Source organism: Tetrahymena thermophila, assembly GCF_000189635.1.
Source record: "Tetrahymena thermophila SB210 genomic scaffold scf_8254803, whole genome shotgun sequence".
In the NCBI taxonomy this organism is placed as follows: domain Eukaryota; phylum Ciliophora; class Oligohymenophorea; order Hymenostomatida; family Tetrahymenidae; genus Tetrahymena; species Tetrahymena thermophila.
The window spans coordinates 1,023,917-1,042,263 of record NW_002476559.1 but is presented as its reverse complement, the minus strand read 5'-3'; the positions used below and the strand labels follow the sequence as shown (position 1 = coordinate 1,042,263).

Sequence of the window (18,347 nt, the reverse complement as noted above, 5' to 3'; positions counted from 1 at the left end):
CCCAAATCTACACAATTAAAAATGGCAATGTTTTTATTCTAAAAATCATAAATTAAAATATATTTTATTTAATTATTTTTTGATTCTCTTTATTCGTTTATTATGTATGCTATAACATTTTCAAATATTTATTAATTGCTTAGTTAATTTCTGCTCTTAAATTATTTTAAATCAACTGGCATAACCTGAGAGCTCAATTTAATTTTACTTATTGAATTAATAGGCATAGTTATGCTCATTTATTGAGAGTATCTTAGTTATTATGGAAACTATAATTATATACTTAATATATTCTCCCTTAGTTTGTTAGTTAAAAATATATTATTTTTATTTTCATCTTTTTCTAAATTGAATCCAAACATTGAAATTAATATTTATATAATCTTTATATCAGAGTTCATTATTAAATTGATCATTTCTTCATTTTCTATTTCAACTTTTGAAAGAAGATGTACTTCTATACAGTCATTTAGATCAATTTAGTATTAACCATTTTATGGTTTATGTTACTAAAATTATGAGTGGTTATCTAGAATAAGTAAGCATTTTTGTTTACTTTAAATATACAACAATTTATTAGTACTATTGTAATACAACCCATCCTAATTTTCAATAGGTCTGTTCGAGTTGTACTTCATAACTTTGTTTCCAAACACTTAAAGATTATATAAATTTTAGCATTTATAAACAAACTATAATTCTTAATTGAAATTTTAAAATTATTACTACAATAATTCAAATTATTCTTTTAAGCTTAATTATTAATTTTAATTTTTTTCTATATAATAAATTATAAAGCGAATCAATCCAGAAAAGCAAATTGCCTTTTAATTAAATATTTGCTTTTAGATCAAATACTTAAAAATTTCGAACTCACTCTGTGATATTGGCCTCATGTTTAATTTTTCATAATATAGAGACAAATCAGTCACAATTTAATTGAAATAACCTGGCTATTTATTAATTTAAGTATTTACTATGATTTTAGCTTATTTTGTGGATGGTCTGATTATGAGAAAATAATTAGTTTCTAAAAATATAATAACATAATGATTATTGCTACTAAATTTACTCTTCTCATTTAAATTTTAAAGAATTTCATAGGAGTGATTCTCTAATTAACATTCTTAGTTAAATTTTTATAAAAATTTATTAAAATCTTAAATTTCTTTCTTCTCATAATTAAATTCTTCATCTCTACTATTTTCTTAAAAGACAGTTTTTTCTTCTAATCTAAGTAAATTCTTATTTTTGAATATATTCTATGAAAAGCTGCTATTATCTTAATTCATCATATTTTATTAATTCCCTCTGTCTTCTTGCCTCTTGGAGGAATTTTCTAGACTATTCTAATTAGATTTTTTTTCTTCATAATAATAATTGAAGTCTGATTAGATACTTGTCATGCTCATTTACGAAGGTTACTTTTTAAATTCATTTGGGTATACTTTTTATCCAATTTATTTGCATAACAACAAAGTTAGCTCTTTCTTTTGTATTAAATTTTATTAAGCCTAAGTAAATTTATTTTCTTTAAGGTATTAAATGAGAGTTTTAACAGTACTTTTTGTTAAAATTTCTTTAAAGCTTACAATAAATTAATTTGAAACAAAATTTAAAATTTCTTATATATAGGTTTAAGACGTTTCCATTTTAATTTCTGATTACTTTGATTTAATTTGCTTATACTCTCCTATTATTTTCTTAATTTTATTTAAATAGGCATTAATTTAATAATCTAAGTAATAAGTATTAACAAATTCGATTATCGGCTCTTACAATTCGCTGAGTTCAATATTTTATTTATAATCATTGATCTAATCAATATAACTCTTAATATTTTTAATCATTAAACTATTGATTTGATCCTTAAAATCTTCAATTGGACCATTTATTACTCTTTTATATAAAATTTCTATTTTCTTGTATAAGATTAAAAGCTCTATCTTATTCTGATCATTTTCATTATATTTTATAAAAAACTAATTTAACAATTCTATCAAATTTTGTTTATCTTAAGAATTTATTTAAAAATCAGTTAACTCTATTGATTTTCTAATAGAATGAACAAAACCCAGCTATGTTTTCTCAAATAATCTGTTTTATGGTTAATTTAAATCATACAAGGAATATACCTCTTAACCTTCCTCAATTAATGTCTCAAAAGGTGAATTATAAAAATTTTAGAAAGCCTATTTAACCAAACTTTGTAAACGCTCCAAATAACTTTATAAACACTGTTATGGGAGATAAATCCAATTTTAAGGATTTAACTGCTGACTCTTTTCATCAGAGACATCTTTCTTATAAAAATACAAGTTGATGTCAAATTTCATTCTCTTTTCATCGTACTTCACGTTTTAGTACACAAAATGCAAATATTTTTTGATTAGAAGTTGGTAGTCTAAATCAAATCTTAAAAGCAATTAAAAATTCTTTAGCAGTCTATCTATTACAAATGTATTCAAGTACTTATAAATTTTCTACTCTGTATTTTAGTAAAAACTTTCTAACTCTGAATAAAACTTTAAAAATAAATCCTTTACACTAAATCTATTCAGCTCATTCAATATATTTTATAAAAGGATAAATGTTGACTCGCTGATCACCTATTAGTACATATCATTAACTATTTAATCCTAGATATTTATATCATTTCTTTCTTGCTTTAATTAATTTTCAATTTTATTGTCAGATATCATGTTTAATTTATCGTATTCTTCATCTAAGATATCATCTTCCTCAAAATCTTATTTCTTAAGAGCTTAAACTAGTTAAAATCTCTTTTAAATCGTGGCTGCAGCTACTTCTGGTGGTTAATATGCTTAATTTAAATTGTCCTACTTTATTTCTATATTATTATTATCATTAAACTAAATGCGATTCAACTGATTATTATTCATTATTAAAGAATCAAAAAATATAAATATTTCTTTTTGCTTTTCTTATTTTTTTATTAAATTTAACTAAAAAAAATGAAATATAATCAGAGTATTTGAATAATTTATTTGTTAGAATATTAACTAGCTAGCTATTATTTCTTTTTATTATTTTAATCAAAAATAAATAAATAAATAAATGAATATCTTAATTGATTACCAAATGTTTATCCTATACTAAAAAAATAAAATGTTAATTTTACAAAATTAAAAATAAATACTATCTAAAATATAACATAAACTTTATAAAAAACAAATATAATTAATTCAGACTTATTTTCAAATTAGATGAATTTAAATTTTTCAAAGTGAAGGTTTTTGAACTCTTCTATATTCATTCCATAAATCAACAACTTCCTTATCAAAATAGGGGAAACGTTCAACATAGCTTTGAATGACACCTTCGATTGTTTCAGGGTATGTTTTGTAGCTAATACTTCCTTGGAAGTCCTTAAAGACGTTTCCTTATAACTCAATTCTTCTTGGCTTTTTGTTGTCAATAACAATTTTACGAATTTCAAGGAACTTTTCATTGACTTTAGAGTAGTTGCCGAACATTTCAGTGGCAGCTTCGATATCAGCAGTAGATTTATAGACTTACATCTTAAGTAAAAACTTTCTCATAGCTTCCTTACCGGTTGTAAGTACTTGGCTTCTATCAACCTTAACCTTAATCCAGTCTTTGTTAGCATCTTCAGGATGTTTGGCCTTTTCAATTTCAACGAATCCATTACCAGCTTCAAGCAAAACCTATAATAATGAAAAAAGATAAATAATGTTAGCAAATTTAAGTTAAGTAAACAAATTTATACCTATAAAATAACCCATCTGCCATTAATGTGAGCTTGTCCCCATTTCTTGTCATCTGCATTGTAGAATTATAAACCAATCAAAGCTTGGTAAACGAATTCTAGGAAACAAGCAATGGAGATTTCTTCCCAATGTTGAACTTATTCAGGTTAAAGGACTTCATAAGCCTCCTTGAAAGTTGAGAAGTAAAGGGCAACTGAGTCAGCTCTGCATTCTTCGTAAGGGTTTGAAAGATTTTTGAAAACAGAACCCCAAGTATCATTTGGCTTATAACACTTCTTGATACCCTTTTCATCTTAATTAAAATGAAAAATTAATAAAAATAAGTAAGTAAATAAATAAATAAAAGATGTTTGAAATTTGTTTAATAAATCTCTTTTTTTATTTAATTAATTTAATGCAAATTTTTTATATTATTAAAAATCGAAGATTAATCTATATAAACATATCTGTCTGATCAGGAATGCACACAAGATTATTTAATAATTCATTCAATCAATTATAAATAATTAAAATTATTAAAAAATAGCCAAACTGTTTTTTAAATCAAAATAAATAAATCTTACTTGTCAAAGGATTAACGATATTTTCAGCATCGTAATTGCCTTCATAGAAAAGCTTACCACAACCATGACCAAGAAGTTCGTGGAAAATAACCTTGTGGTAAATAACTGCTGGGAAATGTTTAATTTTAAGCTCAATATCTTCCTTATCCAAGAAAAGGAGTTCTTTAGGGCTTGTGATACAGTTTCCTAAATAAACATTCTTAAAGCCTTCTTCTTGTCTAATATCATCATAGTTAGGGATGTTAATACCTTTATTAATTTTTAATGCTTATTAGTTTCTATAAATAGCAATTTATTTGTTTGTTTACCCAAAGGAGTGCCTGAGCTACCAAAACTGAGGACACTCAAACAAGTAAAATCTGGCTTAAGGAAAGAATCCTTTTCAAAATCAGAGGGCCAAGGCATCTTCTTTAAGAATTCAGGAGCCTTAGAAACGAAATAGTTAGTCTTAACTGATCTTTCTTTATCAACGACTGCAACAAAACCTTCAAATTCAGCTCTTACCTTTTTGTTTACAAAATAAATTCAATTTTTAAAATAAATCTATCTTTTATGCTATTCAAATAAATCTAAATTTTATTTAAAAAAGAAACATTTTGATACGCTTTATTTTTTTTAAATTTTACTATTAAAACAATACTTTTTTTCTACTTTTAAATAGACATTTAAAAAAAAATTAAAATATTATATATATTATTACTTGGCGAGGATCAAGATATGTTTCAATGAAGCCGATATTAGTTTCAATGATAGGGCCTTGATCTTTAACCCAAACTCTTTGAGAGTCTTTGTGTACTTCAATGTCACCATTGTTGAAATGGTTTACATAGTGGATAAGCATTTTTTCTTAATTTTTGTTTGCAGAGAATGGGATAGCCTATTCTAGATGATAAGAAACTCTTCTTAATAAAGGAGAGTAATCACCATAAATAAGATCTATTTTTTCACCAAGATAGTAGTGAGTGGTTTTACTTCTATTTACAGAGGCAACTAGGACGCCGTAATGTTTATCTCCAAACTTAACTAAACGAGTGTTCAAAGTATCAACATTTAAAACTTTCAAGAAGTCGTCTAATTTTTCAATTTCTTCCTTAGTCAAATTGCCTGAGTAGTAACCAGTGCTACCTTCGACAGGAGGATAACCAATCTTGCTGAGACGACCTTCGTGACCTTTAATTTAATATAAAATATTATTAGTCTTTTTTTTTAAAATTCCCTTTTTAATTTATCTTTCTGATGTTAAAAATCATCTCCGATTCAATATTTTTATCAATCCTTTATAAGAAAGTATGAAAAAGTAATAAATAACAAATGGCTACCAAAAATGAAAGGTTGAATATCTGCATAAAGAGAGTCTATTAATTCCTTGTATTGCTTGTAATTGTGAGATGAGGATAAGATTTTTTAGAAGGATGCAGGAGAAAGTTCAGGAATGAACTTGTCATCACCAAAGCTATTAAAGTTACCGCAATTATTGAATACACCTGCTGAATAGTATAAAAATTTGGTGAATTCTTCTTCAGTGACTCCAGCCTGCATAGTAAAGCAATAAAATGGTTAATTGGTTAAATATTCATTTTAATTAAATCAAATAAAAATTATTTATTTACATCTACAGCTGATTTTCTGAGTTCTTCAGTAGATTAGCCTGAATGAGTCAACTAGAGAATTGTGAAAAGAGCAGGAGCTTCGTATGATTTTTAGAAATAGCAAATTTTTGCTCCTTCCCATGAAGCCTTGCTGAAATTATAGGAATATTCCTTTTCTTTGTCAGAAAGCTAATTGAATTCTTAACTGCAGAAAACGCTCATGATGGGAGACTTATCGCTAATGAATGGCTTCTTTACGCTCATGATTCTTTATAATTACTCTTTATTTATTTATTGATTTATTTATTTATGTTTGTTTGTAATAATAATATATTTTTTGGTGATTAATGTTTTTATTTTTAAAAAATCTAATTTGTACAATTTATTTGCTTACAACAGAAATTATATTATGGCCTGATATTCTAAAGGATTTATTCCTTAAACTTCTTTTAGAAAAATTATTACGTTTTTGGTATCTTTCTAAAAATATTTATCATCGATTGATTAATCTTTCTTTGTAAATTTATTTATTTATTTCTTCTAATATTTATTTACTTTTTTCAGATTTCTAGTTAATTTCTTTCTGATATTTAGTAAATATGAAAGATTCATCAATAGCTAAATCAATTAATTCCCTCAAAATCTTCTTTTTTATTCCCACCTCTTCTTTACTAGAAATAGACCTTGATACATATAAAAAGTAGAAAAAAGTATAATCAACCCATCATAAAATAGTTTTCATCTTTTTAAATTATCATTCATTATGTTTTTGAATCATTTCTTAAATTTATAAATTAGAAATTAATTCCTTTTATTATTATTTGTGCTATTTATTAGCTGTAAAAACATGAACACTTAGATATCATAGCTTTTAATTTATAAATTTAAACAATTTTTTATAATAAATTAAATATTAATTAATTTAATAAAATACATATAAAAATTAAAAAAAAATATATGTTAATGTTGTCATAAAATTTTATTGCAATTGATTTTTTATTTTTCAATGTAAATTTTACTTGAATAAAATAGAAATTAAAGGGATTTATTTAGTAGCCTGTATAAATAAAAATCACTTTTATTTGTTAACTAACTTTCAAATATATATTAACTGATATACCTAAAGTATATTTTATTGAAACTACCATTTAATATAAATAAATTCTGTGATTATAAACAGTCAATAAAACAAACACCATCTGTCAAGTTTTATTCAAAATGCTCAAAATATAAATTAAGGTAAGCAATAAAAAAATTAATATAATTCATTTTATAAAATAGCTTTTGATAATAAAATTATAAAAATAAATTATATTTTTTTGTATAAAAATTTCCAAAATTCTATTTAAATCTTAAAATTGGGAAAAAAATTTAATTAAACATATTTAAATTTGAGACTAAAAATTTATAAAAAGTTTAAAAATAAAATAGATGGATTCAAATTTAATTTAAGAAATTCTTTAAAATTTATTAAAAAAATTAAAAGTGAATTTTGTAAATTTAAAAAATAAATAAATAAAAAGGTATTTTTCACTTAAGAATAGCTATAATTTATTTAATTTTTAATCAAAGATTAAATTAAAAGCATGACATAAACTTAATTTAATTTAAAAAGATTAATTGTAATAGACATAAATAAATATTATAAGTGCCTTGATTAAAATATGAGAATAGTTTGTTTCTTCTTTAAAACAATCAATAATAATTTAAATTGAATATCTAAGACATACATAGATTGGTTTATTTATTTTTTATTATACATATGTCCTTGCTTTGAATTACAAACAAATGAAATAGATTAAATAAATAAAATAAATGAAGACTTTATTACTAATTAATAATTCTTATTGATAAATTTAATAAATATGTAGATTTACATTGATTAACTGTAATTTTTTATAGTAAGATAAATATATAGATTGCAAAGATAATACTGTAAGTATTTTATTTAAATAGAATGATAGAATTTATTTTTTATGGAAAAATAACCAATCATTTTGAGATAAGAAAATAATTAATTACAGATGAGGATTTTGATGTATGATTTCCTTATTTAGATTTGTAAATTTAATATCAAATTAAATAAAATAAAAACACAACAATTATTTTGTAATCCAAATAAATTAATATTTAGTCTGCTTATTTTGTTAGTGGGGTTGTTTATTTGTTTTAGTTTCTTCTACTTCCTGAAAAGGATATCTAATTACATTATCAAAATATCTATCTTTTTAACAACTTTAAAAGAAAGAATTTATCTAATACTTCCTTTTTCTAAGAAAACTTTCTGAAATAATTATTGCTTAGATAAATAAATATAAATAGAATAATAATATAATTGACTGCTTTAATTTTTAAGAATACCAAAATATTCTTTTTTCCCAGATTATCTAACACTTTTTATGCTAAGCCTTGGAAAGTTAAAAAACTTTTAACCACAGGATAAATAAATTTAGTACGAGAAAGTGGTAATTGTTATATGAATGAATATATAATCTTTTTAAGTAAATTGGAACTTTTGAATTAGTTTACACTCAAAATTTTTTTTCTAAATTAAAAATAATCTATAAGGTAAAGATTGTAATGAATGATCGATTGATTGATTGATTGATTCTTCAAATTTTTATTTACTACAAAAAAAACTAAAGTTTTTTTCTTTTCTTATGTAAAATTTTTATGAAAAAGGATGTTTGCTTTTCTTTTTCTAAAAATTTAATTCCCAGTTTCAATAGAATAATCACATCTTTTTAGCATAAAATCTAGTGTAGAATATAAATAAAACTATTATTTATTTATATATTATATCGGAATAATATCAGTTTATAATTCGTCTTATTTAGGTTTACTCATTCAAGTGTAATTAATGATAATAGTTTCAGAGTAACTCATTTATTTTGAAAAACTTCTAATGCAACCAATCGTGCAATGCGCTCTCTTAGTTTTTTATTTTTAAGTTTATCGTAAGTTTTGTTGTTGCCATTTAATTTGATCACTTAAAACTTAATCATATATGATCAATTTTAAATTTTTTATTCTTATTTTTTTTGAGTATTTGTTTGGATTCTAGTTTATATAAAAAATGGCAATGTTTTTTTTTCTTTCAAGAATTTCCAAAAATAAAAATTTTGGAAGAAGTAAGCAATCTATTTTTTGTTTGTTATTTTTTAGGATAGCAAAACGAAAGGTATTGGGAATAGTTAGAGAGAGCAGAATTCAAATTTAGCTTCGCTTTGCTTCTCTTACTTTTTAGTTCTAGCACTTTTTAATGTTAAATAACTTTAGTTATAATCCATAAAATTTAATATGATTACAAGTATTACAATATTTATTTGCAATAAATGTTAATTTGATCATCAAATAGCCAAAGAAGGTAACCTACCTTTACCTAAAGCATCCATTAACAAATTATTTAAATCTACATAATTTTCTTAAATGATTGGAATGAACTCTTAAAATTACTTATCAAATTGATCGATAATTTTACCAAATTACAAATAAATTCAAAAGTAAAAGAAAATTATTTAAAATGAGTGAATTGTATGAATTACTCCTCTGCAGCTGACAGAAAAATCTAAATTTATTTAAGAAAATAAATTAAAAGATTTACTTGTATCAAGACAAACGGTTAAAAATACTAAAATTTTTGAGAGAGATATAAAATAAGGTGCTAGAATACAATTTCTGTAATTTTATTTATTTATTTTTTGTCCTTTGTGAGAGTTTTTTATAAGGTTAAGCTTATTTTATTTTCAAAATAAAATTTTCAATTTTAAAGCTTACAACTATTTTTTTCAAAATAAATTTTATATTATGAAATTTAAGTCATCATAAAGTTGTAAATTTTGCCTGATTTTTTATGGTTTTAAAGGGTAAATAAAGGAATTAACACAAGAAGAAAAAATTATGAGATCAAACTTTATATGTATGTGATAATAAGAGTTAAATAGTTTATCAGAACAACAGTAAGTTACAATGGATGCCAAATTTCTAATTTTATAAAAATAAATAAATAAATAATTAATAGCCGAAAGACAACTAACAAACTTTATGACTAAAAAAATCTTAAATTAACAAACAAACACGGATGATTATCACATTTTTTAATTATTCGATAGATAGATATATAGATAGATGGAAAGATAGTTAGCTTTATATATAGTATCTTTTGCAAATTTATAAAATATCCATCAAATTTTTAATTTAAAAAAGTGGATTTTTATAATTGGCTGGTTAGGAATACTCTTTTCTATTTAATTATGAGTTATTTTCGTTTAAAAGAAGGTGCTTTCTACCACACTTTGCAAAAGTCTAATTTAAAAGAAAATTGTCTATCTTGCTACTTTTATTTACAAGAAAGATTGAGTGATCTATCTTTTTATATTAACATTATCAATGGGCTACTATCTTATTTGTACATTTTTAATAAATGAGGGTGAAATATCTCACTTTAACTTATAAGTCATCAAGTTATATAATATAGAACATAATTAATCACAATCACATTTAGTCACACATATTTTAATTTCATATGTGCTTTATTTACTTTTTATCTGCTACTATTTGAGAACCGAAAGAAAGTACTTTTACAAAATATTTATCAATCAATTAATAAATATTTATTTATTATTTGTTATACCATTCATTTGTAAAATAAATTCTTGAACAAGTAATTTTGTGTCCTATGCAGATCACTTTTATATATAACCAAAAACCCTGATTAAATAGTTACACCTATAAAGCAAAACGAGAGTTTTGAATTAAAGTTATATTGAAATTATGAATTATTTTTATTTGAATGCTTTAATTTGATTTTGTTTGATATTTGTAATGGAATACTTTACATACATTAAAGCTTATTTTAACAGAATTGTTATTGATAGAGAAAATTTACCTTTTCAAGATATGGGAAAATATAAAATGCAAGTCTTTAATTCGAATAAATCCACAAGTATGCTGAATTTTAAGCTTATTTTATAATGTTATCGATTTAAGAGATAGAAATTAAAGGCTAATTAATGTAAATCCAATAAAAATAAAATGTAAAATCAGTATCTATTTAATGTATACAGAAATAGAGTAATAATTATAGATCCGCTAAACAAATAAATAAACAGGCAAACAACGAAAGTAAAATAATAGCGAACAATAGCGAAGGTAAATTTAAAATTCATAATCAGCTATTAATTACAATATTAAAATATTTATTAAGCTATTTTGTAAATCAGTAAATACATTTTTAGAAGCTTATTGCATAATGAAATATTTCTGTAGGAAGGTAAGGGAAATTAAATATAGATTTTACGAAATATTTAATATCTGAAAGCCAAAATCTTATAAATTATTGGGATAGTAAGTTAGAGATTTAGAAGAAATTTGTAATTCAAATGAACTAACAAACAAGCAAATCATAATTGACTTAAGCAATTAATTAATAGAAAAAAAAAATAACCAATCTGTTTATCTGTTTTTCGTTGGATAACTATCAAAATTTGTGTAAATTAGAAGTGATTGATTATCTGTAAAATAAAATTGATAAATCTGAGCTTAATAAAGTCTCTCCTAAATTTATAAATTGTAAAAATTGTAAACTGCTAATTCCTTTGAGATTACCATATAAACACAAACATCCTTTTTATGAATTCTAAATAATAAAATAGTTTCACAAAAAAGCAAGCTTATCCTTATAAAAAAAAACCTTTTATAAGGAACAAGGTTAGCAAATCAACAATTTTAAATTCTGAAAATTGATTTCGCAGATATTTTTTTTGATTGGGGAGATAAGAAAACAAAAATTTATTGTAAAAATATTATAATTTATTGATAACTTTATTATCTTTGAGTATAAATATATTTGCATTTGATTCTGGTTTTTTAAAAGAATTACCTTAAAACCATGTCATTAAACTCATTCTAAATAATCAAACGAATAAAAATTACAAAATATATATGTTTACCCATTGAAATGATTCATTTTTTTTCTAAATTTTTATTAAGTAAAGCAAACTGCATTTAACTTTTAAATTAATCCAAAACTTAATGGTCGTGTTTGTTTGTTTTTTTGCTTTATTTTTTCTTTGTTTTTTTTTTGCTCAAAAAATATTAATATATTATTTAGAAAAAGGGGGTAAGTATATTTTAATATGCTAAAATTCTATTCAATTGGTTTGTTTTTTCATTAACTTTTTTCGTTTAATTTTTAAGGTATTACGGCTCTTATCTTGAATGACCTAAACTGCTAAGTAATTATAGTTTAAGCATATTCTCTGTATGAGCGTATGAGAAAAAGTAAAAAAAATTGAGAATAGCATAAGCAAGATATTATTAGATGTTAATATAAGTTAAGTAAGAAAAAAAGTGAATCAGCATTTATATAAGTTATGCGATCAATGAAGTAAGTAAATTTTTTAAGGAATTAATCAATATAACAATCTGTCTGTCAATATATCAGTCAATCAGTAAATCAATGAATCAGTCAATCGATCAATGAATTAATCATTCTTTCATTCATTTATTAAAAGAAAGAAAAAAAGAAATAAAGAAAGAAAAACTAACTATAAGTGATTGAGCGAGTAAATGACTTTATGGAAGGATGAATGGATGAGTCTATGAACTATTTATTTAATTAATCAGGAAAGAAAAAGAAGGAATTAATTAAAGAAAAGAAATTAATAATAAAATAAAGAAGAAAAATAGGATAGGATAGTTTTTATTGATTAATTATCTTTTTGAAATATTAGGAAAGGGAAGGTGTAGTCAGAAAAAGGGAAATTAACTTAACGAAAAAAAAGAAAATAAATAATTAAATAAACAAACGCTTTAGATAAAAAAGATAAAGTAAAAGATAAAATCAATACATAAATAATTCAAACTCTAATCAACTCTAATTTGGTATACTATTTAATTTTAATTTGTGCAAACAATACATGCTTTTATTCTAACAAACTTTCCACATAAATGTAACTTACTTATCCTCGCCAAACTCAAAAACAACAAATTTTTTTTTAACCCGCATGAAATCTCAGCATTTTCAAAACAGAAATCACCCCGCAATGCTGGAAATTTAGAGCTCATTAATTAATCAGCAAAAATTTCTCACTTCCCCATTATCGATATTAAATTTAACTTAAGCTGCACAAAATTTAAAGCTAACTTTTAGCTTCCATGAATGTCAATATTAAAGAAGTTTGTCTTAATAAAATATTAATAGGAAAAAGATTTTTGAAGTAAAGCACACAATTCTACTTACTTTCAGAGTTTACTTTCATAAGCAAAAGGCAAATAAATATTAAAATCATAAACAAGAGTGCTATTTGCAAAAATAAATTCATTTTACTAAAATTTTACCAGTCAGTCTGACATTTACTGAAAACTCTTTGATCTACTTGCAAAAATAGTAAGTTATTTGCCCCTTTTTAGAATCGTTTAGTTGCAAAACAATCACAGTCTATATATTGACCCAGGAAAAATGAATTTATAGCTTCAGTATTAAAATTTTAGCAATCCCCCTCACAGCAACAGCTCAATAAACCCATAACAAGTAATTGGAAAAAATATAATTTCTATATTATAAATTAATCTAGCTATTTATTATTAATAATCTTTTAATTTAAAATTAATTACTTAAATTTTTTACTGAAATTTAGTTTAGTTATGGTAGCTCCTCTAATGTCAGCTAAAACACAGGCTTTGTAGGATAAAACGGCATGATCGAGTCTCCCTCTTCTCTTCTCAATCTTAAAATGCAGGTAAAAATCCTTTCAATTTATTATTTTTTTAGCTAAGCCTTCAAAACATACAAAAAAAATGTAAAAAATTTCCTAATTCTCGTTCATTTATTCATTCATTCATTCTGACGTAATCTCTCTCTCTCACTCTCTGATTTGCGAACTAAAAACCTAACACTATTATAAATAAGCTCTTGCCTTTCTTTCTTCACTTTTAACCTTGTTGAATTTTTCATTTAAAAAAAATCAAACTACCTACCGTATATCAATTTTTGAGAATGATCTTGCGAAAAATTACATTTAGATCAAGCAAACATTCTTTGTTTTAAACATATTACAAAAATACTTAAGAAAAACATGCTTATTTTCACAAACGTAGAAATTAGATAAAGTAAAAAAAATAAAAATTCAAATTTAGCCACTTTGGTTACTAAATTTATTTTTATATAGTAACAAATCAAAATTGACGCACTGCAAAATGCTAAATTTAACCCCTCAGAGCTATTTTACAAGATTATATCCTTAAAATAATAAATTGAAATAAACAAGGAAAATTAGCATATTTTGTGTAACATAGATATGCCTTAATTTCATTTCTTTTTTAGAACACAGAGATAAATTTGATAAATTGAATGAAACAAATTTTGTTTTGCTAAATAAATTAATGATGTGAAAGGGAAAAAAAAAATTAAATAAATAAATAAATAACTCAATTCTTAAAGATTTATAAAATTCTTTCAGAATACTTTTAAAAAATAGAAAATTTTCAAAAAGGTGGGAAAATAAATTAACAATTTTGTCATCATTAAAATTCTAAGCATTTATTTTTGAAGATTAAGTAAATAAATAAATAATTGACTTGGTTTGGTTTATTAAGTTATTAAGTGCATTTTTATCTATTTCAATTATTTGAATACATTTAATTAATAACTTGACTATATTATTAAAGTCTAACAAAATTAATTGCTTCATTAAATAACAACGCTTCTGCCTCCTTTTATTTTGAAAGGCGTATATTCCAAGCTAAATCTAAATTAGTTTTTTTACTGCCATCTTTTTCTCGGTTGGATGATGCTTTTGAAATAATTCTACTAACTCTAAGTTAGAGATCGATCAAACAGATTTATAAAAGCAAAGTAGCAGCATAACTTTATTTTTTAACAAAAATCAATGTAAGCAAAATACAAATAAAAATCGATTATTTTAATTGTTATTGATTATTTTTGATCAAAACAACTTTAAATACACTAGCAAGTGTTATATTTTTAAAAAAGATGATCTATCAATTAAATTATAATTTTTTATTATCCCACTCTCTCTCTCTCTACCAAACTAAATCCAATTTTAGAAGTTTCAGCAAATTAGATTATTTAATAAATTATAATCATATCAAATTTCTATTGATTTTTTCGATGCTAGAATTATAAAAATTTGTTAATTGAACTCATCAGATTATCAAAAACCTTCAAATATTTATTCTTCCTTATCACAATATTTTGAAATCAATGTTCTTGACTAAAAAATTTATCCACTTTCTAATCTTATTCATTCCTTAGACCAACCGCGAAACAGCTTTTATAAGCATAAAAATAGCCTCGTTATTTTTTTTGAGCCAGTAGGTTAATAATTGATCTAAATTTTTGCCCAAAAGATAAAATAAATTAGTTTCTAGTTTCTTTAAAATGATGAATTAATGAATGATATTTTTTCGCAGCCAATATTAAATTACAACTTTTAAAAATTTTGCATTTTATTTTTGCTTGTAAAGCACCTTAGAATAAGTAATCTAATTTATTTGGAAAACGATTTCAATTTATAACTAAATATCTTTCCTTGCTTACAATCTTTCCCTGTAATTTTAATATAAAAGAACAAAAAATTTCGTTTGATTATAGAATAGATTACAAGTACTTATGATTGTCAAAGAACGAATATCATATATAATATTTCTCATAAAAAGCTCTCTAATTACAGTTGGTTATTCAGTTTCCCCCTTTAATTTACTAACTTTACATTAACAAAATGCAAAGAAACAATTCATTATAGCAAAAAGACAGCATAATAAACACTATAACATAATTTTTAATTACTGAATTTTGGATGAAAAATACTTATAATTATTATTGTTACTTATCCCAATTATGTCAAATTTTATTTGAAAGTACATTTAAGATTCTTCCAAATTAAAAGAATGAAGCAATTGGCATATTAATCTCAAATATTTGAAAATTAAATCATAAATTTTTTTCGATAGCTCACTTTTTTAAAATTAGAAGTGAGTGAATGAATGCATTTTAGAATTGAGATAACATTCAAATGTAATAAAAAAACTTTATATCTTCCCAGAAAAAATTATCAAAAATTTTAGGATGGTTAAGAATACCCAAAGACTACAATTAAATATTTTGTTTATAGAAAATTCACAAGCGTTTTGGTTAAAATTAATTCCTTATCTCTTCAAAAAACAGAGAGAAAAAATTTATTAACCTATAATTTTTGCTTTATAAGCTAAATTAAATAATACCTACATACCTATCTACCTACCAACCAGCTAAATCAATTTCAGTAAATAAAATGACAAAAAGTTAAACGTTCATACAGGTTGAATAACTGAATTAGCATCTTAAAAAAGCCCAAAAATATCTTTAAATAACTAATAAAGAACAATTTTATTTTAAAACAATCAATAAAATAATTAATTTGTTCAGTCATGTAGACAGACAAACAGTCTGCAAGATATGTTAGAGTGCTAAATTGTTTGTTTTTTAATTAATTAGTTTGTTTATAGCTTGACAATTAGCAATTTATTAATTCATTTAGCTAATTAGTTTGATGTAAAAATTGGTAGGCAGGTATCTATGAATGTGTGTATCAAGGGAAGTAAGTAGTTTGATTGAATGAGCAAGCAAATGCATAAATTAAAAAGTGAGGCAATTAATTAAAGCGAGTTGATCAAGATTAAATGGATGAATAGAATAAATAATAAATGGAAAGAAGTTTGCTTTAATTTTTGATATGTAATTTCAATGCTCGACAAAGGAACGAATAAATGAATGAATGAAAGAGTGAGTGATTTATTGATTGATCGATAAATCAACTAGATTGAAATGGAAATAAATATACTATTAATTAAACAAAGCAAAGCAAAGTAAAGCAAAGCAAATCAGCAGAAAACAAAAGGCAAAGCTAAAAAAATATTTGCAATATTTAATTATAACGAAATTATTTTTTAATTAAACGCATTATAAAGAACATGATAAAGACAGAAGGAATGTAAAGTTAATTATAAAGCTAATTAGCCATCTAGCAAGCGATGCACAACATGAATTATTTTGCCAATCCAGCTCTCTACGCTAATTAGGCCCGACTCAATAGTGAAGGTAATCTGAATGCATTAGGCGGCGTAGGCGGCATTCAGCCTTCTAGCAATCATAATTTAAATAGCACTAGCTTTTTGGAAGGTAGTGGTGCATCTTACAAGTAGTATTTAAAGAATAACAAAGGATCTAACCACTAGCTAAATGATTCTAATAATTCTCCTGGTTCAGTACCTCATAGTCATCATAACATAAATATTTCTCATTTCAAGAATAAGAGAATTATTGTCAAGCATGCCAACATAGTTAAGAAAAAGCGTCAAATTAAAATTTGGACAAGTGAAGAAGATGAATTATTAAAGAGATTGTGTGAACAAATGCCAGGAAAATGGAATGAAATAGCTGCTAAAATTCCTGGTAGAAATGCATCTCAGTGCTCTTAGCGCTGGCGTCGTATCTTGCCCACTAAAGTCCGTAAGCCATGGACACCAGAAGAGGACTAAAAAGTGCTAGAACTTAGCGAAAAGTATGGTAAGAACTGGGGTATGATTGCACAACACATTGAAGGCAAAACAGGCAAACAAGTCCGTGAGCGTTATATTAACAAGCTAGACCCTTCGATTAAAAGAAGTCCTTGGACAGAAGAAGAAGATCAGAAAATTTTGGACATGTTCTTAGAGCAAGGTCCTAAATGGTCTGCTATTTCAAATGAGCTTGTTGGTCGTCCTGAAAATACAGTGAAAAATCGTTTCTATTCACACATTAGTCGTATTTATCTCTCAGATGATAATTCCTACATAGCAAATAAAAATAGTGATAATAACTAAAAAGTAAAAGATGCTTGCTCAAACAACACCAAGAACAACGCATCTAAGAAAAAGCAGATATAAGTTCAAAAGGTAGCTGCCAAAAATCTAAACGTGATGGAAGAAGACGACGTTGATGGTGAGAACGACGAAGACGACGATGATGACGATGACGATGAAGATGATGATGATGAAGAAGAAGATGATGAGCGCTCTCATAACAATAATCATCTATAAAATTCTCAAAATATGCACAATGGTAATGGAAAGCTTGGATTGAATGCTCCAGCTTCCATGTACTCCCATATAAACTAAGCTGTAGCTAACGCGAGCCAGCAATTCGCCATGCAAAATGAAACAAACAAAAAGTAATAGACAACTTCATATATTAATATATATAAATCTTGTTTAATATTGAAATCAATATAATAATTGCATAAAAACTTAATATACTCCCTCTGACTCTCATTTATCCCATTCATCCTTTCAAATTTTAGAAATAAGGGAAGGGAAAAAAAAGATATGACAATTGCGATCAATTTTAGAGAAATATCTTAGTCAATTTTGGTTACTGAGAGATTTAATTCGCAATTAAGATA

General features: G+C 24.2%; 5 protein-coding genes across 5 annotated transcripts; 2 read left to right on the top strand and 3 right to left on the bottom strand. All coding sequences in view use genetic code 6, as the record gives it.

Annotated features, from left to right (window-relative positions):
- Nucleotides 1-609: 609 nt before the first annotated feature.
- Nucleotides 610-2,903, bottom strand: TTHERM_000011448 (hypothetical protein; the record flags this gene model as incomplete). Its single annotated transcript, XM_012795665.1, has 3 exons — nucleotides 610-655; nucleotides 727-778; nucleotides 878-2,903. The coding sequence occupies 3 exons, from the start codon at nucleotides 2,901-2,903 to the stop codon at nucleotides 610-612; spliced, it is 2,124 nt and encodes a 707-aa protein (XP_012651119.1).
- Nucleotides 2,904-3,242: 339 nt separating this feature from the next.
- Nucleotides 3,243-6,516, bottom strand: TTHERM_00011440 (peptidase family M49 protein; the record flags this gene model as incomplete). Its single annotated transcript, XM_001008223.3, has 7 exons — nucleotides 3,243-3,689; nucleotides 3,752-4,044; nucleotides 4,316-4,564; nucleotides 4,624-4,819; nucleotides 5,016-5,485; nucleotides 5,635-5,848; nucleotides 5,926-6,516. 7 exons carry the CDS (start codon nucleotides 6,514-6,516, stop codon nucleotides 3,243-3,245), a joined length of 2,460 nt encoding a protein of 819 aa, XP_001008223.2.
- Nucleotides 6,517-8,115: 1,599 nt separating this feature from the next.
- Nucleotides 8,116-8,751, bottom strand: TTHERM_000011439 (transmembrane protein, putative; the record flags this gene model as incomplete). The annotated part of the gene is made up of 1 exon (XM_012795664.1): nucleotides 8,116-8,751. One exon carries the CDS (start codon nucleotides 8,749-8,751, stop codon nucleotides 8,116-8,118), a length of 636 nt encoding a protein of 211 aa, XP_012651118.1.
- A 1,977-nt stretch (nucleotides 8,752-10,728) lies between these two features.
- On the top strand, nucleotides 10,729-11,221 carry TTHERM_000011438 (hypothetical protein; the record flags this gene model as incomplete). The annotated part of the gene is made up of 2 exons (XM_012795663.1): nucleotides 10,729-11,055; nucleotides 11,111-11,221. The coding sequence occupies 2 exons, from the start codon at nucleotides 10,729-10,731 to the stop codon at nucleotides 11,219-11,221; spliced, it is 438 nt and encodes a 145-aa protein (XP_012651117.1).
- A 5,657-nt stretch (nucleotides 11,222-16,878) lies between these two features.
- TTHERM_00011400 (Myb-like DNA-binding domain protein) lies at nucleotides 16,879-18,210 on the top strand (the record flags this gene model as incomplete). Its single annotated transcript, XM_001008219.3, has 1 exon — nucleotides 16,879-18,210. One exon carries the CDS (start codon nucleotides 16,879-16,881, stop codon nucleotides 18,208-18,210), a length of 1,332 nt encoding a protein of 443 aa, XP_001008219.2.
- Between the last annotated feature and the right edge of the window lie 137 nt (nucleotides 18,211-18,347).